This window comes from Xiphophorus maculatus, chromosome 5, assembly GCF_002775205.1.
Source record: "Xiphophorus maculatus strain JP 163 A chromosome 5, X_maculatus-5.0-male, whole genome shotgun sequence".
Lineage (NCBI taxonomy): Eukaryota > Metazoa > Chordata > Actinopteri > Cyprinodontiformes > Poeciliidae > Xiphophorus > Xiphophorus maculatus.
In genome coordinates this window covers 17,031,088-17,059,075 of record NC_036447.1, presented here as the reverse complement: position 1 = coordinate 17,059,075, position 27,988 = coordinate 17,031,088, and the positions used below count along the sequence as shown (strand labels likewise).

Here is a 27,988-nt window from a genome sequence, read left to right as displayed (position 1 = left end):
TTCAAATTTTTCCATAATTCAAGTTTATTGACTTCAAAACTTAAAGGCGACATGTTCTCATTCATCCACAGCAGGTTTTTTTTCTTCCTTTTTTAAAGTACAGTTTCCTACATGGAGGTACAGAGAAGATATGCAGTGGTGTCAGCAAAGGAAGCAGGGAGACAGAATCGTGTCGAACAACCGAGACAAACAGTTATATAGCCCTCGTTTATGACTGAGATCTGGATGAAAAGCATCAGCAAAGCACGGAGACCTGGCATCCGGTATGAACACACTTCTTCATACTGGACTTAAGCCGAGGTCCAATGATGAACCAAAACAAAAGCACACAGAAGGAAAATAGAAAGGAAATTTCTAAGATTAGAACATCAGCTCTCAAAGTGCAACTAGACAAGAGCAGGGAAATATTTGCTTACCGGGTCAAAAAGTGTTAAACATTTTATTAGATATATTTCCTCCACTTTACAGCAAACATTCATTATTTTACACCATCACACACACTTCCTCATTCACAAAAGATCCTTTTCCTCAACTTATTGCATTTAATGTCGTTTAAACAACCGTTGACCTTTACCATTAGTTACAAATGAGCAGTTATGGATATCAAAAACGGCTATATTCAGGAAGCAAATTTCCACCAAATCTTTTTTTTTTTTCTTTTTTTAAATATATAATGATGTAAACGGTATCAAAAACTGTTTCATGGAAGTGATGCATTTTGAAATGTGCCAGTGGTCACCTTGAAAATAGCAGATACATTTCTAAGTGATGTTTACAAAGGCTAAAATGGTATTTATGGACACATGGCTCTTAAAAATGGCTCTCTTAAATTCTTAAATAATAAGTCAGTAAACCCCCGGGTGCATGCAGAAATGCACCCATTCTGTAATCGTTTCCACAGCACAGTCACAAACCAACACACGTACAGTAACACAGTTCATGTCATCATCTTATATCTGCACTCTCGAAATCCACACCACCGAAGAAGTGGAACGCTCTTCCAACTCTGGAATATCATTGGCTTAGCAGACAGCGGTACATTCACCAATCACAGATGAGGCATCGTTCCTTGTTCCGAGTTCCACGTTGGTGCAGACAGAAGCAAACCTCTCTAACAAAATGTAGAAGTGATGTTAGTGATGGTTATTTTCTTTTTGTCTGCTTGTACACTACTCCACATGCATCTAAATAATAAATATAAATATTTTGCACATTAGAAAGTCCAACCTGTGTTATTGCTGCTAGCAGACCTGGGTCTAATATCCAACCGCTCCTCAAGGTGGGAAAGTTTCTCCTTTAAGTGTAGAAATTTGTCAGCAATGGCACTGCGAACTTCATTAGCAGTGGATGTTGGAGTCAGGTCTGTTAGGATGCTTAAACCACCAACATTTGACCTATAAAACAACTAACTAGTAACACAAACCCCCTTTTCCAGTAACAATGTGGCAAACGTTTCATTTGTGCACGTCATAAACATCTGTGTGTTTTAATGTAACAGTATGAGTGAGGTATGAGTCGTCTCAGTACTGCGTTAAGTGGCTGCTAAAGTGAATGCATAAATGTAACAGCGCCTTCCAGTGTCTCTCTCCCAACCAATGGGATGAAAATATTGCTTCTTTCCACTTCCACAGAGCTTCACCCGCTGACCTCCAAGCAAACCTCCTGTGAATGGTCCAACACCAAAATATATGACCTATGTGCAAAAATCAGCCCTTTAAATCTTTCAGTTTTTTGTTGTTTTTTTTTGCCTCGGTTTCAGAACTCTTCATCTTTTATTTGTGCGATAGAGTCCAAAGATGAGAGGGAACATAGGGGAGGAGGAGATTTCCACGATGATGATAAAGGCTGTGGAGTGAGGGGGGCTCAGGGTCCAGAGCTGCTGGTTTCTACCTGGAGATCATGGAGCTGGACTGGGAGTGGTTAGAGGAGGTGGTAGCAGCACTGAGCTGAGAAAAACCGCTGTGGCTCGATTCCAAACTGGTCATCGAACCCCTAAAGGGAGAAAGAGAAAGAGATCAAATGAGGACAGGAAGCTAGCCTGAGCAAAACCTTTATGAGTGTGCAACACCAGAGAAACCCCAGCCTGCTAAGGACGGACTCAAAGCACCGTGTGTGCATGACTCATGCACGTGATGCAGAACCATGCGCCCGGATCAAATCCTGCAGGAGCCTCACTCTAAAGCTCAGGCGATGCCACAGGCTGCAGCACCAAGCCGACAGACCATCACCCACAAAAGCAATTAGACCCCTACAATCAGTTACAGAAACTCAAATAACTTAGGTTTTCTAACCAGTATGAGGTAGAACAAAAATAAAAACATACTTGAGAGTCAACAGGTTGTGGTGAGAAGTTACTCAAGTTAAAATTCCCAAAATGGGAATGTTGGATGTCATGTTGAGAGTCATCTGTGGTTCACTCAGACTGACAGAGAGCAAAACTAAGAGACTTAGACTCACTTTAGGAGCCGTTGATTTCCAACTTTTAGGGCTAAAAGTTGGAAATCTTTTAGATAAATGAAAATGTAATAGAGCAACAAAGTAATCTAGTAGGGTATATGATCTCCCTGAAATAAAGAAAAACAATAAAAACTTTATTATCTATTGGCCAGTAAAAATAAAGCAGTTGCCATTAAAACATTTAAATTTATTCAAGTCTTTGGTTGAATCTTCAGACACATAAAGGCAATTGCAAAGTCGGCCTTCCATCACCTGAAGAACATTTCTAGGACTAAAAGCCTAATGTCCCAGTAAGCTCTACAGAGACTCATCCATGTTATATCTTTAGTCGCATTGATTACTGCAACAGGGTCAAAAAAAAGAGACCACATCATCCTGGTCTAAAGACTAACATCAGGTAGATTTTAAATTACTAAATGGTTTAGCACCAAAATAGATTAAAGATCTGTTGTTCTCTCAAATAGACCTCTCAGGTTTTCTGGTTCTAATCTGCTCTGCATCCCCAGAACCAAACATGGAGAAGCAGCAATCAGGTTAATTCTCCACTTATCTGGAACAAACTTTAAAAAAAACTGCAAAAATACAGAAACACTGAGCTCCTATAAATCAAGGCTGAAACCCAACCTGTTTAGATTTGCCTTTGATCAATAATAACTGGAATAAATAAAGTTGTCTGTTTTTCAACAAGTCAGTTTTTTATTTCTTTTCCACTGCAATGTTGTTCTTTGCTAGTTTGCTATGTTCTGATGATGTAAAGCACTGAACTGCCTTGTTGCTGAAAATGTGCTTTACAACTAAAATAGCCTCGACTCCCTTAAGTGATTACACCAGCAGAGTCACAGAAACCAAACAGCCACAAACACACAACTTTGAATCCAGTGTAGCCACTCATAAATTTGCGCCACTTGAAATGTTTGCAGATAAGCACAAATGTATATTTTTAAGCTTAAAGTTTTGGTTAACATGTTAATCAATTTGAAAAAGATTAGCAAAACATCTTGTTGTTGGATGAAACCAGAATGAGTTACTGTTAGGACTTTAAATTTGTTTTTGATTCAGAAAATGAAAAATGAAATAAAAAAATAAAAAAAAGGGAAACAGTGAGGTAGTTTAACAAGTGACTAAAGATGAAACAAACATGAAAGCCGGCAAATGTTTATGAGTGTGTGCATGTGCACTTGGATACGAACTATCTGAGGAGGTGTGAACAGAACTGCATCTGAAGAGCTAATCATGCAAGCGGAATAAGTAAAGCGAAGTGGATTAGACCCCAAACGGTGGTGCAAAGAGTTCTTCAGTGTGAAAAAAAGCAAGATCCTGTTACCCAATGCTTGGTCAGCATTGCTAACAAGTAGAAGCAAAAACAAGAATCTTTTTTGCTGCGTTAGAAGCGTAACTTCTGTTGAGGGGAGGGGCACTCGGTTTAGCAGCCAAAAGCAGCAAAAATGATCGGCTAAGCTAAAGAAAAAAGGGCAAACACTGAGCCACTTACAAACTCTGCACATCACAGCAAGCCGTTCTTCATAGGAGGAAGACACAGCAGGAGGAGGAGGAGGAGGAAGGGGTTGTGAGCAATAGAACAGGAGTGGATTGGACAGAAAAAGATCAATTAAAAGGATAATTTAAAAAGGAGAGAAGCATTTTTCATTTCTAAATTCTGGGCTTAAAAAATTAAATTATGAGACTGGACTGGTTACAGTGTCCTAGATATTACTGGAGGGCTGTGAAAATATACTAAAAAGGAGATAAATTAATTGTGCTGTAATGAAACAAATGTCAACATAGTAATAAAAGAAAAGAAAAAAAAAGGGAAAAAAGAATTTAAGAAAAGGATTTATGGACTTGGAGAGGATACAACTATGTCTTAAGATGGCATCACATAAACTGCAGAATTAAAGATTTTCCTATACCTGACCTTTAAAACATATTCATACCTATTGGATGTTTCCTGTTTTATCATGTTACAAAATTCTATACATTTTGTTTGAATTGTATCTGTCAGACCAACACAAAGATGTGTGTAAAGATTTTAGAAGTAAATTTCAGAAAACTAAGGTACATTTTATTTCAGCCTCCCTATGTCAATCAGGAACCACCATTTCCATTTCCACCACCAGTCTTATGGTACATTTCACAGTCTTTGCCCTTTCTTTTTAGCAAAATAGGTTAGCTTTGTCAGAGTGCATGGTGATCATCTAAAGAGTAATTTCAAGTGTTGCCATAGAGTCTTAGCTAGATTTACATGTCCATCTAACACACAAATATACTCATTAACCCCGACAAGCTAACGTGGCCAAATGGCTTGTGGCAAAAATACAAATTATACTTTAAGAGTGGATCATTTTACTTTCCTGCTTTGTGTTGGTCTACCACATAAAATTCTATTCAAACAATCTGAACTTTGTGGTTGTACATTGTTTCAAAGTGAAAAAAATCCAAGGGGTGTGAATACTTCTGGAAGGCACTGCAGTCTATAGACAGAGTTTGTGTGTGAAAGCTGCTTTTGCCTTTTGCATAAACAACATGAGTTCAGTTACCAACCTGAAGTCCTCAGAGCCCAACACCTCGGTGTAGAACATGACTTTACACTTGTGTGAGGACACCTGCAAGGTGGCCAGCACATCATCCACTCGGGGCAGATTGGTGGCCGAGCAGGCTGGCATGTTATGAAACTTCCACTGGAGGATGTAGAAACCCGGCCAGCGAGTGATATGGGAGCCCTGAGGAAAGGAAAGATCAACAGAACATTTGTGACCAGGAATCAAAAAGCTGTCTTTTTATTTTTTGCTTCAAAAAGAAACAAGAACTTCTTCACAATGATAAATCCTCACCTGCACGCTCTCCCCCTCCTTGCAGGTCAGAGGGGACTCCACCATGCTGTAATCTTGCCCCAGAGTCCAGGACTTGTCAATAAGCTGGACGTTGTTGACTCCCGGCGAGGTGATGCCGTGGGCCCCCAGGGGGTCTTTGCGTGGCTGCTGGGGGGCTCGCTTCGAGTGGTAGATGTTGAAAACGATGTCGCCTTTGCACACGTCAAAGTCCCAGGTGATAACTGAGGCGGCGTCGATGATCTCGATCACAAGCTGCCCGGAGAAAACGAATGAGAACGGTTCAAATGAACGGAACAAGGAGGTAAACAGTAGCTAAATGCATGCGTTTCAGGTTATAAAAGTCTAAAACGGATTTATTAAGACGATCTTATTGATGCAAAAGACAAGAAAAATTTATGCAATCATATTTAAAGCTCTCTTTGAATGTAGTTTGGCAGAATAAATAGTTCCAGAGAGCAGAGTGAAATTCAGAGAGGTAATAATAGATCTGTACTGTTTTAAATATTGCAACATGACAGGAACAGTATGTCACAGCAGACAGATTACATTTCAGAGACATGCTGTGTTTAATGCCACTAGATGGCAGATGTTTCAAGTAAACCTCCAAGAAAGCAACCTGCAGGTCTCTGTTGTCCTATACAGCACATCAGCATGCAGGCCTTTTATCTTTGCTCCTCACTCTGAGCCTCACCTCATGCGGGGCTCCTTTAAAGATGCTGGCACTCTGATAAATCGTCTCGGTCCAGAGACGGACATCTTCGTTCTCGAGCTCCTCAGGTGTGCGGTACATGGATTTAGGAACCAGGCCACCCTCTGGTACCTCACACTGAAGAAAAACATGCAAACCCAAGAACAGGGTCACTGAAAGAGTTCTTAATCTTGATTGTGAGATGTGGAAAGTTCATGAACATATTTTCCTTTCACTTCAAAAATATATGCTACTTTACGTTTTTCTTTTACATAAATATAAAAAAGGTTTGAGTTCTGAATAAGTTTTTTTTTTCAAAATATGATCTATAAGTTTTAATCTCCACTAAACACTTACCATACACTCTCCTCCTAGAAAGTCAGGGATGATTTCCTTGTCTATGTAATCGACAAGCCCTCCAGGACCCTGGTAGTCATTGCCTGCATAGATAAGGAACTTCTTTCGGGTGTTTTCGTCAATGAATGGGCTCACCTACATGCAGAGATAAAAGCGAACGTAAGAAATAAATAAACCAAATTAGTAAAAAAAAAAAAAAAAAAAAAAAAAAAAAAAAAAAAAATGCTTGTAAAAGGTAGTAAATGTTAGGTTTGTTTTTTTTAGCTAAGAAATGCTAAATCAGCCACAGAGACAATTTGGAGTCGTACTGGGATTTCGGTTGCAGGTACAAAAACGGTAAAGCAAAATTAATGATTCCAGATGATGAAATGATTCCAGATCATTTCAGTTCTAAGCTGTTCTCACCAGAGTCCAGAGGACTGGGAAGACCCTTGGTGCCCTCAAGATAAGGAGCCGTCCCAGAGTCTCTGGATAGTTCGCCTCCACAACTTCAATAATCCTCAGAAGCGCCTTGACCCCCGGTCGCCACAAGTGACGCATGTTCAACCCCTCCAGGTCAACCAGGCATGTCCAACAACTACAAAGCACGAAGCAGGAAGATTAGTGTGGATAACCTCTCGCCACAAACACGCACACACACGCTCTGAAGTGGGCTGCAGCCTCCTCTCTGATCACCTAACACCTGCCACCCTAAGGCATGGCTTAAGTGATGAAGGTAATGCTAGTTAACTGTGAATCCTGAGTGCGGTGAAAAGCATAGTTCACATGCCTTCTCACGGCGCCCCACCTCCTGTTGGAGAGCACAGACACAGGCACCATCTAAACATCTGACACTTTGCTATTTCCAGTCACAGAGAAGATAGAGCTGTGATTCTCTGTAGCAACACCACAGCTGCTGAGCTCAATCCTAACACTAGGTGTGCTGTAACGCACCGAGCTGCTGCTTTTTTCCAAAAACAACGACCACTGTCCTGTGGTCCTAATGAGAAAATTCACGGTCACAAAACTGTTAGAAAAGACAACATAATATCTCCTAAATCCTTAACAGCCCGGTTTTTACCTGATAGGACGACCAAACACCTTGGTGTTCTCCTCACAGCGCCTCAGGCCCTCCTCATTGATAGACAGCACCTGCAACATCACATTGAAACAACAGCGTTCTCACTGAATGCCACACCATATAAGAAAATAAACAGCATATTTATGTAGGTCATCACTTGAATCCACCCCCTTTAGGTGACTAACCTGTAATCTAACCGGGGTCTGACCCATAAACTTAATGACTTCTGTAGGGAACTGAACCGGAACTGTGGCTTTGGTTACGTACGTGTCTGAGCAGAGACTCCTCTCCGAGAGCGCGCACCAGGCCTTTGGTGTCCATGTGGCCCAGCCTCAGGATGTACAGAGGACGGCCGTCTAATAAAGTAAAACAAATATTTACATGAACCATCACTGTGTTTACATTCTAAACAAAGCAAGTGGGAAGTTCTGCCTTGCGTGGCACAGTAAGTAAATGTGTGTTCTGAGAAATGGTTTATTGTTCTGTTCAAATTAAAACAAATGTTCTTTGGCAGCATGCGATCGCGTGTGTGAGGGGAAACTATTCCAGCCAACTAAATAGCTTGAATAGGTTCATTTACTTTTAAAAGTCAGAGGCTTACAGCAGAAGGTTGTTCAGGATGACTGTACAAATACTATCATGATGAAAACATGCTGCTGTAAAGAAGGGTTGTTTGTATAAGAGCTGCCTGCTGCATGCGAAGGTTTGTACGCGAGTCGACTACGGGTGCGGCTCTACGTGGAAATGTACCTCTGTCGTGGTGGTGCCAGCCGCCGGTGTAGTAGTCCTGAAGAACCTGCGGAGGGCTCCAGGTCTCCAGCAGGTAGTCCACCTGGTGCTGCTTCCTCCACGTCAGAGACTGGCACAGGATCTCCCGGGCCTTGTCCATGTTGAAGTCTCTGGCCCGCAGGAAGCGCAGGATGTGTTCGTCTTTAGGGATCTACAGGAAGCAAAAAAAAAAAAAGAAATAGGTATGTTTATGGTAAGTTATTCGAAGTTGACCGACGACTACACTCTGCCACTTAATTACAGAAAATACCTTTCCCTTGTGGGTTTCCTGAAGCCATTTGCGAAGTCTTATGAGACAGCTTTCCTGCAGAGGCGTCAGGTCGCCAAGGTAGCGTTTGATGTAATCTGCATCCAGTTTATCTGCAACAAAATGCTCCAAATTAACACAATTTCTCTAAACAGACCTTCACGTCGCTGTACGGAAAAAATACAACCCACTCTTTTGCAGACATGGCTGATACTGTTAATGTGCGTCATAATATGCATCTTCTTAAAAACATGTTTTTCATTCATGTTTGTAATAGCCTAAAAACCTTCTACCTCAAGTTATTTCAGTGCTAATCACTTAAATTGAGTTTCCTTTTTCTCTTGAAAAACAGCCACTATAATATATTAGGCAGCAGTGAGCGTCCAGATGAATTTATCTGAGGAAACACACCTTCAGGTGTACCAGCCAGGATTTCCACCAGGCTGTCGGCCTGAGGAGCTCCAGTATCCTGCTTTGCCTCCTGTGCGGGGCCATCTTTGGTGTCAGCAGGCTGCGAGGCGGAGACAGCGGGCGCGCTGGGGTGCTGGAGTTCAGGCGGGCTGGCAGAGAGACTGTTTGGTGCAGGGAGAGCAGGAGAAACGGAGGAACAGGTCCAGCGGGGAACATGAGTCACGCCCTCACTCTCCAGCTCCCTTAGGTAGAACTCGATGATTTCCTTTCCCTGTCAGGAGCAAGTAAATTATGGTGAAATCATTGCTAATATATCACATGAATCCATTGAAATCAAATAAAACTAAGAAGGTTTTGAACTATGTATTGCATTTGTAAACTGGAGTCACCTTGATATTTGTAGAGTTCACACACTTTTCCCACAGTAAAATTTCAGCAATTTTCCAACATTGTTAAGGTAAGTTTTCAATTTTTAACACTTAGGAGTTGATAACAATACAAATGAACTAAAAACAAAAAGAGACTTTCAACTCACAGTTGCACATCATTTAATACAGTTATTAATGTAAAATTTCAATAACATTGTTTAACATACCAAATATAAGACGACCTTTATTTCAATCACACATATCATGTTCTATGCAATAACCATAATGATCTGACTGATTCTGCACTCAGGTTTGAGAAAGAAAATATAAAAATCTATGCCATGATGGGATGTGCCCCACACACACCTTGTTGATACTACTGGCATACTGCTTCATGGCGATCTTTTCCACGGTGCTCTCGAAGCCAAAGAAGGACTTGATGTCCAAACTGGCCGTTTGTTCGAAACATGTCCAGCCCTCGTTCTCTGGGTGGACCTGCAACATCACACACAAAAACGTTACTGTAACCTAAACTGTGTAACCACACAGTAAAAAGAGAAAAAGAAAAGGCCATTGTTACCATAGTAACCACACAAGAGGATGACGCACAAAGGGAGCAAATTTCACACTGCGTAAACTGAGTGGGAGTATGTCTGTCAGTCTGTTTGGGTAAATTTAGACAGTATTTTACACATGAGCTGTTTGGATTCAAGTGGGATGAAAACAGAAATTTAGAAAAAAACCTGACGATTATGGAGAATGATGTAAAGGCTGTACCAGGCAATGGGAAAAACTTTGACTCACTGTCAAAATACCCACTTCCCTGCTAAATAATCCACAATCTTCTGTTCATTACTAGCACATTAATTAAAATTGAGTAAAAGAACTGAGTCTAACACAAAGATTACATTAATGCATTTAGGGCCGTTTTTAAAGGAATAAATATAAAATCTCACTGTAGATTTACTGCAGATATGCAATACATTTTAGGAGTCTGTAGGAACCATATGAAGGAAAAACAGGGAAGCAAAGGAGGTAGAAAAAAAACAAAGATGGAAAGTAGAAAGTAGGAAAAGAGGAGGACAATGGGGGAAATTAAAAAGGGAATGAAGGATGACTCATTCAAAACATTAAGGAATAAGGTCTGGATAAAAAAATACTTTTGAATCCTCTTATTTTCCTTCTGTTTTCCGCACTTGTCCAGAACTGAAAAATACAGAAATCGAACATACCATTCTTTTTCACATTGCATGTTCCCTGATCCTGGTGGCAAAACGGTGGCAGTTTCATCGCCTTGAGTAATAAAAATGTTTTAGGTCCATTAGCTGCCTAACTGAGCTGCCCTTCCTGGTTACTGTTACCACAGAGTGATGCAGCACACTGCAAGAACCTTTGCGAGGCTTTGGACCTAAAATTAGCCTTTTGCTTGGTTGGAAGCTAATACGATAAGCTTGACCTCATTAACTCATAACACATCCACACATGGAGAGACAGATCTGGAGTTAGATCCATGCACACTGAATGCAGGAGAGGAGAGGAGGAAGAGATGCTGACAGTGGCATGTGGCAAGTTTAATTCAAGTTTGAAGTACTCCCGCTTCTAAGACATAGCATGCACACAGAGTGGATTTCTCTACAACAGCACAGCTTTAAGATACTGACTGAGTAACAGCAGGTCTCGTGGACAACGACCCTGTTGGAAAACGTCTCATTGTGAGACTCGATGTGCAGAGTCCTCTCCTTTCTGTTCAGAGTATTTTTCTGGATGAAGTACACGTAATCTACACCGGCAATCTGTGAACCACAGAAAACAACTCCTGTTACTTTCAAAGCAACGGCATGTCGTGAGAAAAAGTTTGAAAACACGGCTGAAGCGTAAAAGTAAATTTTACCCTTTTAAGAAGACGTGGGGCATCGACATCCAGGGCACAGCGCCGCTCGATCCTGTTGGTGGAGCCGTCCTCGCTTGTCTCCTCATTCACCACGTCACTGTTCACAAACATGGGGATGAGGTGACAGGTGGGGAAGCGGCGTTCATAGGCCTGTAGGCGGAAAGGAAAAAAAAAAACGGAGGATGAATAGTTTGGCACAGGATTTCTTTATGGTAATTTCAGGTTTCAAGTTTCTTTCCAGTGAACGCAGCAAAAACAAAGCATAACCAGTTCCAGCTAGATTGTCATCTTGTGTGTATGTTTACTGTGCAACAAGTTGGAAATATTATAACGGCAGGATTTCCTTTAGAAAGAGCGTTATATTAGATGTACCTCTATTGGCTAGTTTAAAAGTAAAAAGCATTTAAGTGGCTCAAGTCAAAGTTACGTCCCCGTATCTATTGAAAACAATGCAAGTAATCTTTAAAAATGTACAAACACCAAGATTGGACTACATTTAAGAGCAAAAGGACAAAGAAAATTGTGCTACAAAAACAAATGAATAAAGTTAAAAACAAAAGCGGTTAAACGTAATAGGAAAAATTCAGTCTTTACTTGCCTGTGATTTGCATTTTAAACACATTTAAACTCTAGTGCACACTGCACTTGGATGAGTTTCCCCAACAACATGAGGGAAAACACCCAAACTTTGATGCTTCATCAAAAACTACCTTGGATTTGATAATCATGATTTCATACCAGGAAGTTCTGAATAGCAAGCAGGTTTATGATTAGTCACATGATCCTCATAACTTCTGGTGGGGTTATCTAGAGCTGATCATATCGCTTTTTTTTTTTTTTTTGTAAATGCACCGCTACTAAATTTCACCTCAACTACAACATGTGAATATAAATTGTGCTCAACCCTTGCACTCAAACCAGACAGCACATTTCAGAATGCTTGAGAACAAGTTCGCAAAATAGATTTTTGTCAGAGACAACATGAGGAACAAAAGGATATGTTGACAACTTTATCGTATTGTTTGAGCTACACAAAGAAGAGCATTCTTCAACGAGTGGAGCAACCAAAATATTACATTATGCCAGGCCATTCAGATGTAGGTTGAGAATGGTGAGCAGCAGATGGCTGCATTTTTTGTTCCATGCTGCTGCCAGGCCACTCGGCTGCCCACTGAATAAATGAATGCTGAGCTCTGTTTTTTGAGCTCTGCTGCCCTGGAACACCGGGGCGTTCAGCTTTGTTCTGTCATCAACACAACAGCCTGAACTGTAAACATCTGCTTCATCCATCACAAACAAGCACACGCCAATAACACACTCACCACAAATGACATGCATTTACAAAAAACCCACAAAGGCTTTTTTCACTCTTCACCAACAAAACGCAAAAAGCTTACTTGATAGCAGATAGGAAACTACCAACCACCAGCAAAACAGTGTTGGTGCTCTGCTTATGATAGTCCTAAGAAAAGTAAAATAGAAGCAATGCAACAGAGGAAAATCGGCTAGTGACTGAAATCTTATTTTCAGTTTGATCGCCCCCAATCAGTCACTGGAAAGTCTAAAAACCTTTTTCAAAAATTAGTGAATGCACCATAGTTGAGTGCTAAAAAAAGTCCCAGTGGCTTCAACATAGGCTGTTAATGAAAAGAGGAAACCAGTTTCAGTATCAATTAAATGTTTAAATGAAGCCAGAGAAAAGGCAGACAATGTGAGATGCCATTTAAAAAAGAAACTATTTTCTATGAGATGTTAAGACATGTCTATTGTTCATTCAGGGTGTGACACAGCCTTCCATAGGTAACAGGAAGGCTGAACAGATAGTACAGCTGCTCTGTTGAAACATTTGGAAATGTTGGCAGCCTTTTGCAAATGTTAAAGTAAGGATTTTGATTCTCTCGTGAGTATCCAAAGAGGCTGCTTTTTTGGTGAAGCTTGCTACTAAATGTAAAATGTTAAAGATAGTTCAAAATGTTTAACTACGGTAGTTTGTCTTTGTTTTTGAAATAATATGAAAACCCCACTTCAAAGCAACTCGGATCCAAATATGGTGTTGAAATATGATGATAATTCATTCCATTAAGGCTATAACAAATAATGTTACCATATAGGAAGTAGAAATATCTCATTGATGAACTTCATAGAAATAATCAAAATGACCATTTTATACTAAATATGCATTATAAACTTACATTCCACATCTCTGGTAGTCACTGGAGTCAAACTACTCTTGGATTGTGTTAGCATGAACACAAAAAGAGGAAAATCTAGTAAACCAAAATCTTTTATATGAGGTAATAAAGGTATTTCAGTGCATAAAGAAGTGTGAGAACGTGGATCTCCCGTCTAAACAGTGATGGGATTTGTTGGCCAAGTTATGAGTAACTTCGCCTGGAATTTGGTTGGAGAACGTGTGTGCTTTCCAGAGACGGCTGAGGGGAAAAAACAAAACAATGCATCATATCTTGACTTCTTCCTGCAAAAACACAACTGTTTTCTCCCTGGACAATAAAGTAAATCGGTAAAGGCCAAGAGTCTGGAAAAAATAACTTGCTCTGCTGAGGGAGGGACATTCAGGAAATTCATGAACTACAAAAACAAAGGGACAATGAAAATCAAGGCCGGACGGTGCTGCAAGGCGAATGCAAATGGGTCTAGAGTTCTACCTGGCAAAGAGCCCAGCACATTCACCATCTTCAAACTATGTCAGTGGGGAAAAATAGGTTAAATATAGATGAAAGCACATTTCTAACACATTTTGAAAAGGACTTTTGTTTTTAGTAATAGCTTGAAAATAATTTCAAAGGAAAATTTCCACTTTGGTGGACAAAAATGTTTTATATCTTTTCAAATATTTAAGGACACTTTCCAGGGAGAAATACCAAACTTTCTCTTGGTTTTTGAGTTGTGTGGATTCACAGTTACGTTCTACTTGTTTATATGAAACCAAAATTAATTAAGTGAATGCACTGCTGAAAAAACAAAACAAAACAAAAAAACACACGCCCAAAGAAAAACCAAACCTAACAGCTGGGATGCAAAGAAGGAAGAACTTCAATACAAGGTTAGCTTGTTTCAGTTCCAAGAAGTTGTTTCCCTGTCATTCCACCCTGTACTTACTGTAGCACTTCTGCAGACATTCAAGCAACCTTCTTTGTAATTTTTGTCCCCTGTTTCCTAATTTAACGCCTCTGCAGAAACATACCAGAGTGCAAGCTGCAGCAAGCATTTACTGACTGCATTTAAAACGTTCCAGTGAAATGACTTCATTTAGCTGGAACATGAACTCTAGTTGTGTAACTAATAGAAAACAAACAAGATCCAGGGCTAGCCCACTTTCAGTTTTAATTATGCTTTGCCAATACTCTCCGAGATCAATCCTGAAAATATATATTTAACCCAACTCACCGAAAAACACACCTGATGCTGACCCTACAAAACATTGATCAAATGCAATTACAGCATGACCCTTGATAGCTTTACATCTACACCTAACTTAACTGCAATAAAAGTCCAAAAAGTAGCAAGAAAGCTACTTGGATGTTAAGATTAGTGTTACTGATATTTTATTTTTTTATGCTTTATAAAATCCAGTCCCATAGAGACAGAGTAACTACTCACAATCCTGTCCTCCAAAAAGGTACATTACCATTTTTTGTAAAAAAAAAAAAAAAAGAAAGGAAAAAAATAGAAAAAAGTTCAACAATGTATTGAAGATCTGTTAAGGGCCTTGCATAAATCCAATAATGTATTTTTTTAGTTACTTACTGCATAGATCTGCACAAAGAAACCATATTTCTATGCAAAGGTCGTTGATTGTGAAAACATTACGTATTCTCACCGTAACATTCAACAATGCTGGCAAACATTTTACCAATAAAGTGGCTGCAGTAAAAATGTTCAGAAAAAGCAACAGTAATCTGGAGTCAAAGAACATCTTAAAAAAAAAAACATCTTGAAAAAAAGATCACTTGTTGATCCAACTTATTTTTTCTTCCCAACTAATAACTGAAAATGTAAAAAGACGTGATAGAATTTTGTCCCCACAGCTGCTTTTCTTGGAATTAGAGCTATATCTCTGAGGCTTATGAAAACTGTTGTACAACAAAAAGAAGCCGCCACTCATAGGTCAGTTTAAGCTATTATTAAGTCGTGTCAGCTTGTAGGGAAAATGGGAACATTTAGGTAGGGGGAACTTTTATAATGAAAATACAGGAAGAGAACAGCTTAGAAATTATCAGAAAAACAAATCAGTACAGAAACACTGAAAGGGCAAGCGGTAAAGTGTGGCTGGCTTTTCTTAAAGAAAATTCACAAGAAGAGGAAACGACAACTTCCCTAGAACAAACAAGTGGGTCATCTGAGTGAAGAACGCAGGCATCTGCCACCAAATGCTCTTTAAGAGACCAAACTGTCACCCTATTCCATCCATCCATTTTCTAGCACCCTTGTCCCTGGTGGGGTTGGGAGGGGTGCTGGTGCCTATCTCCAGCTAACGTTTCGGGCGAGAGGCGGGGTACATCCTGGACAGGTCGCCAGTCTGTCGCAGGGAAACACAGAGACAGACAGGACAGACAATCATGTACACACACACACACACACACACACACACACACACACCTAGAGAGAATTTAGAGAGACTAATTAACATAACAGTCATGTTTTTGGGCTGTGGGAGGAAGCCAGAGTACCGGGAGAGAACATGCAAACTCCTTCTTGCTGCAAGGCAACAGTGCTACCAACTGCACCACTGTGCAGCCCCGTCATCCTATTCCAATATAATTAAATATCAAACACTGTTAGACTAATAAAAACAAAAAATACCTTTATAGGGTTCATATAAATGTCTTATTTCAAAACGCTACACTTTTCCAGACTAGGCTTTTTAGGGTTTTGGATTATTCTTGTTATTCCTTCAAAATCAGGCTTTGATCATTTCAGAAAATCCCCCCCCCCCAAAAAAATAAAAAAGCAATATCATTGTTTTGGCATCTTACATGAATGCAGATCAGAACATTATGTCCACTTTAAAACAGATGTTAATCAAGAGGCCTGAAGGATTTGATCTGGCAAACCACATCTAAAGCTCATCTACAAATACATTTATTTAAAAAGTTTTTTCAGAAATTCAATTCGTTAGATAATGTAAAATAAAAATACCGAATAAGTCTGAACACAATCCATTTTCTATACTATGGTTTCATTTTTCTATATTTATCCAGACTATGAATACAATCAAATTCTATTCATTTCCAGTTTGGGACTTTACAGGAACTCTACAGTTTCCGATCAATAACTAAAATAAAGCCACATTTTTGGCTTCAGTGACGCTGCTCATTGAAGTCTACATATAAAGGGCTCAATAGCTATTATGTAATATTACCACCATTGACGCAAGATACAAACAACAAGTCTCGTTCACTGTGGGTCATTGACAGAAGCATGACGTCGATTAGCCTGTTTTTGGTGACTAAAATCATTATGGCCTACCAACCAGCACCTCAGGCAGTTCTGGGCCCTGACCCATCACAGCCATCATTATGCAGGTTGACACATTAGACGACCCTAATTTTGTTTTGGAGGCGTCTGTTATATGAAATACAAGTTAATGACTTGTCTGGTCTTTGATAATAAATTTTCATCTGGACAAGGGGCAGTATTGCCCCTTGTCCAGATGAGTCCTGTGCCCAGGACACAGCTGGGCATAAAAACCCAATTCACAAAACCTTTGGTGATTTAACATAATGTAAAGATGATTGGATACAGAATACAACATAGACGATCCTGAAAACAATTAACAGGGGACAAAAATTACAAAGAAGGTTGCTTGAATGTCTGCAGAAGTGCTGCAGTAAGTACACAGGGTGGAATTACAGGGAAACAACTTCTTGGAACTGAAACAAGCCAACCTTGTATAGAAGTTCTTCCTTCTTTCAATTAGCAGGAATTAGTTTACTGGTTTTATACCGTGACAGCGGAGGAAAACCCCTTCCTGATATTACTTTTCCTAACAGTTTTGTCAGTCATGCTGACACTAATGTGAACAGTATATATATATATTTTTTATTTAATTTCCAACTACATACAGTGAAGTTTAATGCAGAATAAAAATAAATAAAAATCAGCCCGACAAAGCAGCCTGAATCTTTAAGCCCTACGTCTGTCAACCTTAACATGTTGTAAATGGAGAAAGATCAGATGTCATAGCCTTAAAACACATTGGTCATTTCCTAAACAGTCCGAGTAATACTAGGTATTCATATACCAGACAAAGAACAATACATTAAAACTAATATTTACATTAAAATCTGTTAATATGAAATGTAAATGTTTATTCAGAAGATTGCCAAATATTTACAAGGAGCATACTTCTCTATAACTTCTAATCAGAAACCACAGATGTCTGGTGAGTTAGGCTTTTCAACAATGCTAGTTTCACTTGTCTCACATTACCATTTGCATGAAAACAAACAAAGCAAGAGTATACCAAGCCAGTCATGTGATACAAAGTAAATTAAAAAAAGAAGCCTCACAGGGGAACAAAGAGAAAAGCTCTTATGTCCTAGGTTTCAATCCTTGACCAACCAGTTAAACAACCTTAGACCACCAAAACCACTGTGGACTTTTGTTTAAAGTCTATGTTGACAAAACGCTAATCCTCTCCATGTAAGATTGTTTTATAAGACTACTTTAACTGCTGCCATACATTAAAACTTTTAAACCAAAAGTAGTATACCAAATTATAGAATGGTAAAGGGACACAATCAAAAGAATACATTTTTTCTGTCAAAATCAAAACCTCTCTCAGCCGAGGAGTAGATTTGATCAGACGTAGGAGAGGGGACAAAATCCTGACTTTACGAATAAAACAAAAGCGCTTTTGGTCTCTGCGTGCCCCACTACCCACTGCTCCTTTTTCGGTGAGCTCAGTGGGATACAACTGCCTAGAACCACCAACTTGGATAAATGCAGGAACAACATGCCAAGCAGGCCGAACGTCTATGTGGGTACCTCAAGTGCCAGGCAGCCCAAATAAGCGTCAATAGTTATAGATGTGTAGCCATAAACTACGAGGGCTATCTGTCAGACATCAGTACCTGTGCACCGCGTAAGCTTTGAATCTGTGAGTTCATTAAGCAGTTTAATTAAAGTTGACCAAAATCAGCTTCATACACTTAATTTTACAGGGTTTTTTTGGTCTGAAAAATCATCTGATTTCTGTGAATATTGCTAGACAGAAGGAAATCTATGGGATGTGTCATTTTGGTTTTCAACTGAACTAAACGGCAAACTCAATTGTTTCAAGTGATAAACTAGCCCCCGAATACAAGGGGGGTGGAGGGAAACTGCAGCTATCAAAGAATCCATCTCCATTTTCTCTGAGTGACATTCAGCTGCTGCATAACACTGAGTCACTATCCACCGACACAGTATAGAGGGACTGCAGTGTGAAACCACACTAAAGGGTCAGTTGTGTAAGAATATGTGCGCACACACTCCGTTCTCTAGCAGAGAGAAGCAGACTTGAGGGGGGTGGGGAACCACTGAGGCAGCATCTCGACCTTGCAGCAGCAAAGAGGGTGAATGAGTGTCTCGGTGATCAGTGAATGAATTTAGCTGAAATTTTCCATTGGCTCCTGTAGTCACATGGTTGCTGAAGGAGCTTGATGTGTGATAAGCCTCCCGCTCCCCTCCAGCAGGCCATAACAGCTGACTGTTTTTGGCAATCATCATCTGACAAGGTAAATGAATTAGACACTGCAGGAAAGGCTCTGGCGCTTTAATTCAGAGGAGTGGATGAATTATCCGAAGGAAAAACAGTCATGCAAAATGATGGGAAAGTCAGCAAATAAAGGCACATTTAAATATTACTATCATGCAGAATATCATTCACTAAGGCAGACTCAGATAATGTCATGTCTCTCATTAGAAGCTCTTTCTGAATACTTACACGTTTCACTTCATTAGATTGTTCGCTTCTTAATTGATGCGTTACCATGACATTAAAAAACAACAACACCGTTGCACAGTTGGAGCAAGTAAAATATGAAGGAGAGCAATCGATTCTGTAAGTAGAAAATTTGGGATGAGAGTCCAATCACAGACCTGCCGACAGCTCAGAAGAAGATTAAAACAATAAAATAAAGCCTGGGATGCCACCGCAGCAGAGAATTGGGCTGGAAAAGCTTTAAGCAGACCTGTCTGTATGTGGGTCAGGACATGGTGGGACACGATGTTATCCTGGCAGTGCCAGTTCGCACAGAGCCAGGCCAGACAAAAAAAGGAAGAGGACATCGGAATGAGCCCAGAATTAAAACTTTGTGGCAAACACAATGCAACGTCTCCCGAGTTCACATTTCTAAAAATTGAGCTACAGATGAAGCATACAATAAATTGCTAGAGAAAGACGAGGATGTTTCCTATTTACAAGACCTAACAGATCAAACTCAACCAAATCGACTCCTCTGATCTGGTCATGCAGAGTGGAACAAAATATCAGCACTCTTATCAGCAAGACGAGCTTTAGTTTCATCATTTAACTAAGCAAAGCAGATAATGACATGCATTCGCAGCACATGCGGATTACCTGACGGAAATGTTTTTATTTCCTCCTGGCACAAAGTAGGTCAAAGAATATAGAATTTACTTTATAAAGGAGAGGCTCAGAAATCCTGGTGCAATAAGGCAAAATAAACCCCACTGAGTTACACAAACACATTCAGCCACACTGGTAACAGTCAATTTATACAGCAAGCAACAGGTTCAAGTCTGCCTTTCTGCAACATTCACCTTAATTCAACTTCTTTATTCTGGTTATTTAGGACTCTTGCACAGAAAAGAAGAATAATGTTCAGCCACATGTGTTATGAAAAATAATCGGGAATCAATGATACTTTAAAGATTATATTATGAAGATAATCCAAGCTAAAATGTTTTGGTTGCTCCAACATATTAGGACAGATTAGCCACCAGGAAGGAAATGTTTTCTCTTGCTGAATCTGCATAAAGCCCAGCAGACAGTACACCCACTTTGCACATCCTGTTCCCTTCCATCCAGCTGAACGTGTTCAGATCGAAGGCAGAACCAGAATACTTTGTCCCTTGTGGATTTGTTAGAAATGTTTTACCAGGAGCAAGTTAGACAGTTAGCCCAACACTGGGCTGCAGCATGAATATAAACTAGCTTTGGGAGACAAGTCAGAGCTAGTTACTGTGCTTCAAATACAACAGTTTGAAGTGAGTGGACGAACATGTCTTCAGTTTATAGTTTCCTCTCTCCTCTTGTAGTTATTTAAGCCCTTGGTGTATCGACGTGCCCTAAAAGCTAATGTCCCTGCAGGCCAACGACAACAACAGGGGTGTTGTGTCAAGCTTTTGACATTCCACTGAGACTCCCCGAGGACTGCCTGGATGTTCTGACACTGGACTGCAGCGATAATGGCCGCAACAGAATTGACTACATTTCCTGTTATTGAGATGCAGCAACAAGAAAAAGAGGGTCTGCTGTAGCTTAGGTTATGAAAAACATTGCTAATGTACTCCTTCTATTTCATTTTAAGAACAAAACATAAATCTTGTCAAGGAAAAAAACACACCCCATAACAGTGCAGACTGTTGCTTGTTAGTTATTTAGGTACTCCAGAGAAACATGATCAGCTGCAACAGGTTTTGGTTCGATTAGATTTAACTAAAATGTTGCCGACTGTGCTGACCTGCAAAAGTTGACTTCTCAAATAACAAGAAGTTTTTCTAACTGGTTAAAGATTACTGCACAATTTGACTAGCAGTCATCACATTCTCAGTGAATCGGTACTTACGTACAAACTAACAAAGGTAATATGATAACTCTTGATTTTAAAAAAATTACATATGTAAAATTCAATGGAATACTCAAAATTTGAAATAAACCCTAATTTTTGCATCAGATATTTTAATAGTATATTTTGGTAGGCTTAAAGCACAGATAATCATCCTGTTTCAGTGTTGCATTATAATTTTGTTTTTGAGCTGGTATGTCTAACTTGTTGCAACAAAGAAATTAAGATCATAAAACTATCTGAACCAACGTTCTTGTGCCAAGAATGCCGCCGGCACTAAGTGTACCAAGAATACCAGGCTCCAAGAGGGAACATTGTAAAGCGGCAAAACAAAAACATCTGAAGGGCATCTGGGATCCAAGTCTCGCTTATGCAAGAGGTCGTTAGAGCTTATGGCAGTGGTGGCCAGAGGTTGGAAAACTTTGATAGCACCTGTCATTGAGCAAAGTGTCTCCTCAGGGTCGAGTGACACGCTGCTGCATTCAACTAAACAAAGACATTCAGCGGTTAGACATACTAGGCATGAGGTTTGGTTTTTAGCTTCAAATGGGTAATTAAGTGAAATAACTTAACAAGGTTGTGCAAAGCTGAGTCAGGTCTTATTTGGAACAACCCAACACAATATGAGCAACTCCCTGATAGCAGAGAAAATGAAAAGCTGTGTTGACATGAAGAAACAGCTCTTTGCTGCATCGCAGTGTCATGTGACGGTTTCCTACAAACCAGGATGTTTTTCTGCATCTAGGCTACAATAGTGAAAAAGCAGCTAGAAGTGCTTCTCAATTCTGATCAATCTAAAACTGCCCTGCATGTTTTAGGTGTTTCCCTGCTGCCACACACCTGGACTGAATGTATGGGTGATTAACAGGCGTCTGCAGTACTTGATGCCTGCAGAAGAGGTAATGCAATCATTTGGATCAGCTGTTGTGAAATAGAGGCACATCTAAAACATGCAGAGCAGGGGGGGCCGAGGACTGGAATTGAGAAGTACTGAGCTAGAGGAAATAAGAAGACACTTCACAGGCTATACGATGAAGAAGAAAAAAAATAGTTGTGACGCACCACTAAGTCTGCTCTGCAGCATTTCCAAAAACAAGTCACTGCAGAGAAAAGTCACAAAAACCTTTATTTCATTAACTTGAGCTCCAGAACACTTATTTACACTAAAATAAGCAACGCAGTAATTTGATGATGTGTTTTCATGATGTCAAAGAAGACAAAATACCCACCATGCATTTCTGTCCTAGTTTAAAATTATGCATAGTTCTCCAGATGTGACCCATCTATGAAAGCCTAAAGATGAGCTATTTCCACCTTTAGAAAAAAACAAAACATGCAACACTATGTCTCTGTCATTACAGGTTCCTGCTCTTTGAAAGCTCACATGGTCCTGTACCTGCGTTTTATTTTTAGCCATCTGTTTGCCCGCTGTTCAATCCCGCCTGTGCTAAGGAGATTTACTCTCCCTCTATGCTCCCTCTTGCAGGCATCGAATCTGCTTTCCATTTAACAAAAACACAGCTGGTCTGAAACTATGTGCACTAAAATAAAGAATGATGGCATTGTGAAAGAAAGTGAAGTCATACAATATGTGATCAGACATTTTTTGGATGCTTAGTATCACTTTTAATAATTATATATAACAGCTGCCTTATTAGATGTTTTGATTAACTGCTGGTTGCGTAATCAGGTCACAAATCTGCAAGAAGCCAATATAACATGATGGAGGAATTACAAAAATGGATGAGTAAATAAAGTCATTCAGTCTGTTTGATGAGTTTATAAAGGGATTTTTTCCTGGTAGTTTTGCTTTGTTTTTGTTGACTAGAAAATGCTAAAAAAAAATTGTGGTAGATATTCACCTCCAGTTTCACTTAGCACAAATGTAACAATTCAAAATATGAACAATTCCAGGCATTCACCAGATACAGCCAGCTAGTCAGTCAGCTGTGAAAAGGCATGCTAGCTACTGAATCTTAATGCCTCAAATGCACAACAACAACTAAATCTGTAGCAGGTTTGTGTTTGACATAAAAAGCACAGCCAAGATGCATATTCACAAATACAGCCTGAAAACATGCAACACAGTGGTTCCCATAATCTTTTGAAAATTACATGAGAACCCGCTGATTTAGAAAATGTAGCTTCAAGTTGATCTCCATGTTTGATCACTGTAATATCTTTGAATTCAGCAATTTAAATACAAGATCCAATGACGACCTGTGAAACGCCCACCCATCAGTGTTATATAACTGCTGATCTAATGTATTCAAAACTTATGCAAATAGGAAAATTGCTAGCGCCCACAGGTGAGAAAGACTTACCGCCATCACCAGCTCAAAGGGATGTTTATACACCCGCACAGGTGACTGATACTTCTGCACCATGATGGGAATTACAAGAACACCAACAACCTGGACAGAAAGTAGAAACCACCAGTTAGCAAAGACAAAACATTTATAAAAGCCATTTGATATTTAAAAGGAGTGGGGTTATTTCTGATGGTCAAAAAAATTTACATACAGCACTATAAGAAAACAGACTAGTGCACACGTAACTAAAAGAGGGGTGTGTTTTGAGTTGTGTGGTTCAGAGTTCTTGAAAGCAAAATGCTAATAAAAGTATAGTTATGGAGCTGCAGAAGGCAATTGTCCCCGAGCTGAGACCAAGGATCCGGATGATCAGTGGCCGCAGCACATCCCTCTCATTCATTAGAAAACTGTGTCACTGCAAGCTACTGGGGATAAACTAGACTGCTCTCAGCTGCACCCTGTCAAAGCTCCTTTCTCAGCAACGCATGACTGGAGCTCATGAAATCATTTAGAAAGCAGGTGCCACTTGTTCTTTCAAACACAAGCAACACAAACCACATGCTGGCCTCTGTTCAACAACCCCAGACAAGAGGCTAAAATAAATGGAAAACCGCTGTAACAGAATGTTCTAGATGCTGAAGGATAAGAAGCTTAATACTGAGAGTGATTTTTTTTTCTTTTTAATGAAGCAAAGACAATGTGATGTGAAAGGATTTATTTCCTTCACTCAGCCTGTACTCACTCAGACCAGCACATGATGGCTGGAGTATCATGTGCTGGGATTTTGCTCAACAAGCCGGTGCTTGTTTTTAACTGTAAGTATAGTGCGGGTACATGTCTGCAGGAAGGAGTATGAGGTAACTTTCAAGAGATTAGCACAGCTGCTCAGAGGTGCAAAACACAACAACAATGCAATCTTATAATCTTGTTTTCTTTCCTACATGTTTTTTTGTGTATCAATTCAAACTCAGGTAAATTTGACTCTTGGTTTAGCTTTTTTTTGTCCCATTTTGTTATGCTTTGCTCCTCTGGGCCAGTGTAGATGAGGACAGCCAGACTAAAACGAAGCTAAGACTAAATACTATCAGACCTCCTCAGTACCACTTTAAACAGCTGATTACTTCTGCCACTTATAGTTACCGTCATGATTCAGGATCTGTCAGCAACTTTGAAAACAGCAATACAAGATCTCAGTATGACTTAATAAACACCTCAGTAAGCACATTTTAATATTCAGTTCTTTACATAACATTTTTATATCTACTGCCACATTCCTACTTTTGCATGGACATTTTAAATATGCTGATAATCCAAATAATCTGAGGATGAACCTGCACCATAAAATAAAGGTAATATTATCTACATATTTTCATAGCCTTCTATCAAGACTGCTGCAGTGTGTAAGTTTTACACACATTTTTTTTTACATATTTGTTGACACCGTCACTATGTCATGACAGTATGGTATGAGACAGACAATCTGTGTGGGGAAAAAAACGAGCTCCTCTGGTTTCTCCCTGTGCTTCAAGTGCTAACTAGAAACAACCAATCAGTGCATGAGATTGTCAATCACAATTTCTACCATTCGCCCATTTGGCAGCAAGTACATGAGGTTGAGTGACAGCGTTAAGACCTTCCTTCTACCTATGGTTGGTTATTTTTGATCGCCGCAAAATAATAGCTCAGGGAGGAGGTGTTGGAGATCGATCTTTTCACAGATGATCTGTCACGACATGATGACAGTTTTCACAAATATGTAAAAAAATATAAAAAATCACCATACTCTTTATTAAAGTTACATACTGCAGCTTTAAGGCGATGTCGTGCAGACCGAGTAGCTGGAGTTGTATGCTTGCCACGCCACATTGCAAAGCTTGACCAAAGAGTAAACGGTAACATGACTTTTGTTGTTTTAGAAACAGGACAATGACAAAATAGTGACAGTGCAAACATTCTCAGGAAAATGTTTTCCTTACTTGTCCTGGTGTTCACTTGCAACATTTAAGAATAGAAAAATAGGGTTGTTGTAGAGGTAAAAAACAAAACAAAACTACAAGCCATTTAGAGAGAAAGGACCACTACTATAAAGAAATAGTCAATTAAAGTTGCTATAAATGTGTAAATACTGGTCATTTTGCCTCATCACCATTAAGTATGCCCCAAACGCAGGTCAGAACCCAAATAAATAGAAATAGGTGCAACAAAACAAGCCCTTGGAAACCAAAAGACACTAAAGTGAAATGTGAGAATTGGGCATTTTTATTGACTCAATTATCTCAACAATAAAAATAAAAATAAATTATTACGCAATGGTTTGTGTTCCTGGAAAGAAAATGGTTTGTTTACATGTATCACTTTTAATTTGGATGGGACAAAATGTTGAAGAGCAGGTCCCAAAGGGGGAGACAAACTAGCAAAGGTCGAGTAACAAATGTGCAAACTAAACAATTTAGAAGGCCGGAGCCCAAATTAAAAAGGAGGAATGGATGGATGGATATATATTTTTTTCTCCTCATTTAGAAAACACAGAAGATCAGCAGGTTAAAAAAAAGCTGTTTTCAGGACAGATCTTTCCTCAAAAACGATGAGTTTCATACCTGAAGCTCTATCCTGATACGTTTTCGGGTAATGTTTTGATCTGGTTTTACTTTGTGTAGCAGAAACCGGTTGTTGTGTTCGAACAGGTTTAACCGAATTGAGGACTAAACCCGTTTTAAAAGAGCTACAAACAAAAACTGAAATTAGAGCACTATTGGCGCCTAAATTAGAATTGACGCAGCTAAATGTGTGGCACAATGCAGATCAATGCAGTGGTACATTATTGTTAAAATGTTCCGCTCTGTCACTGACGGGATTTTTAAAGGGGGAAATTCAGCTTTTCACGCAATTTCCCTTCGTCTATTAATAATATCGAGATTTGACCATATCTATTAACTATTGTGACGTTTCAAAATCATGTAAGAGGTAGACTTCCTGAAAATACTTAGTAAATGGCATCATACCTATAATTATCACATTAAATAGGTCAAAACCCCGCTCGCATTAGCTAACATAAAACAGTTCAAACTGACTGAGACTAGCCCGCAAGCTAACACTAACTTCACAACTAGACATTAGCTTCGCACAGCTTTCACAGCATGTACGTACCGGTGATTCTGGGCGAAGAGTAAATGTTTACTTTTTTCAGTCGTGATCTCTCCTGGAAGGGGAACCGGTGTGAATTCTTGCCATTCCGCTCCCTTCGGCTCTTCACTTCACCCCCGGCTCCGCGGCTAACGACTGTTAGCTTCGTAACGCTAGCTGGCCATGTAGCAGGAGCAAGTAGCCAAGAAAAGCTAACCGTAAACAAAGTTACTTTTACGGACAAACAGTCTAGAACACTGAATTCTTGGGGGGGAAATTGAACGTCCCACCCAGCCCACCGCAGCTGAGTGGAGCCCAAGCGGATGGAGAAGTGTGGGCACAGGAGGACAGCGGTGGTATTTCTCTCTCGGTGGCTCCTCCCTGTTTCTCTGAACTCGGTGTTTTTCCACCTCCCACTTCTGCGTTCATAAAAAAAATCTCCGCTCATGTGAAGGACAGACAGCAGAGGACACATCATCGTTCCATAAGCTCCAAAAGTCACAGAACATACCGTGTGGATATTACAACTGGTAAAAAAAAAAAGAGAGATTATTTTCAGTTTCATTATGCAACCAGCTCAGATTCAGATTAATATCATATGTTCCCCGTGCAAAAATAACACTGGTATTTGCTGTAAATCCTAATTCTCCAGCCTGCATGTTCCACTCAACGTGTGCCTGTGACTCAAATGTCACAAGAAAGAAAAAAAATAATGAATATGTTTTTGAAAAATACAAAATGCATGTCTGCTGGACCCATAACAAACAGGGAATTACAGAAAACTGGTTTTAAAACACAGATGCTACTACTTTAAAAAAGGTTAAAAATCATTTTTAGGTTAATCACATAAAGGTTATTTTAAAAGTGTATGTCTGTTAATTTTAATGTTATCGCTATTATTACTATGAAAATAAGATAAATATGCCATTGACATATATGATTCTTTGGGTAATAAAGTCAATTCATTATGTTTTTGACTTAATTACCAAAATGACATGAAAGTTTGGGGACATTTCTGAGACGCATCTGTAATGGCACAAAAGCCTCAGCTGTACTTTGACTGCATCAGCATGAGAAAAGAGACACTTGGCGACTAAATGCCTTAAGCAGCTGTGTGCTTTCAACGTGAGTTAAAGCAGCTGAGCTCACATGTCTCAGATGGAAAAAAAAAACATGAGAGCTGCACATTCAAGAGAGGAAAAAGAGACTGAATGAAGTGAGGATCCAATATTTGAAGCAAAACTGAAAAAGATTTACAAAGAAGAAACCACAATATATATATATCATATTAACTAAGGAATAAGCCTGCATAAGATATTATTGTTAATCATTGATCTACAATCACTGTTCAGTTTCTTTTCTGTCCTTACAATGTTGGAAACATTTAGCATTTTGGTCGCTGCATCATGAATGAGCAATATCTGCAGTGATACTACATCTATCATATAATTGGCATGTGCAACACAAATGAATGACTACTGGGATATAACAGCTGACAAACAGTGTACACCAAGCAGTCCTTTGGGACATTAATATTACACTCAGTGATATTGTGCAGAAAATATACTGCATAGTTGAAAACCAATAGACCAGTTTTATTAGCTTAAAGAATTTTGAGAATGTTATTTTTTTAATC

At 39.5% G+C, this 27,988-nt stretch overlaps 1 protein-coding gene across 3 annotated transcripts; it reads right to left on the bottom strand.

Annotated features, from left to right (window-relative positions):
• On the bottom strand, positions 1-26,715 carry LOC102217352 (SEC14-like protein 1). 3 transcript variants are annotated; one of them, XM_023333935.1, is made up of 17 exons: positions 26,408-26,715; positions 23,242-23,331; positions 11,100-11,249; positions 10,870-11,001; positions 9,575-9,703; positions 8,841-9,111; positions 8,433-8,542; positions 8,144-8,333; positions 7,661-7,749; positions 7,394-7,464; positions 6,739-6,910; positions 6,334-6,468; positions 5,980-6,114; positions 5,289-5,540; positions 4,999-5,177; positions 3,950-3,976; positions 1-1,992 (listed from the first exon to the last, which is right to left on the bottom strand). In XM_023333935.1, the coding sequence occupies exons 2-17, from the start codon at positions 23,302-23,304 to the stop codon at positions 1,887-1,889; spliced, it is 2,211 nt and encodes a 736-aa protein (XP_023189703.1). In that variant the 5' UTR covers positions 23,305-23,331; positions 26,408-26,715; the 3' UTR covers positions 1-1,886. The 3 variants fall into 3 exon arrangements, with proteins under 3 accessions (XP_023189703.1, XP_023189700.1, XP_023189702.1); XM_023333932.1 differs by having other exon boundaries at positions 26,377-26,501; XM_023333934.1 differs by lacking the exon at positions 3,950-3,976 and having other exon boundaries at positions 26,377-26,501.
• Between the last annotated feature and the right edge of the window lie 1,273 nt (positions 26,716-27,988).

What these genes read in the sequence shown, in the direction of transcription:
- LOC102217352 (XM_023333935.1), bottom strand. Translation starts at nt 23,304, where the DNA reads ATGGTGCAGAAGTATCAGTCACCTGTGCGGGTGTATAAACATCCCTTT. An exon ending in CCTTTGAGCTGGTGATGGCG is followed by an intron (nt 11,250 to 23,241) that starts GTAAGTCTTTCT and finishes TTCCGCCTACAG; the next exon opens with GCCTATGAACGCCGCTTCCC. An exon ending in TGCTGTGATGTGCAGAGTTT is followed by an intron (nt 1,993 to 3,949) that starts GTAAGTGGCTCA and finishes TTCTCCCTTTAG; the next exon opens with GGGTTCGATGACCAGTTTGG.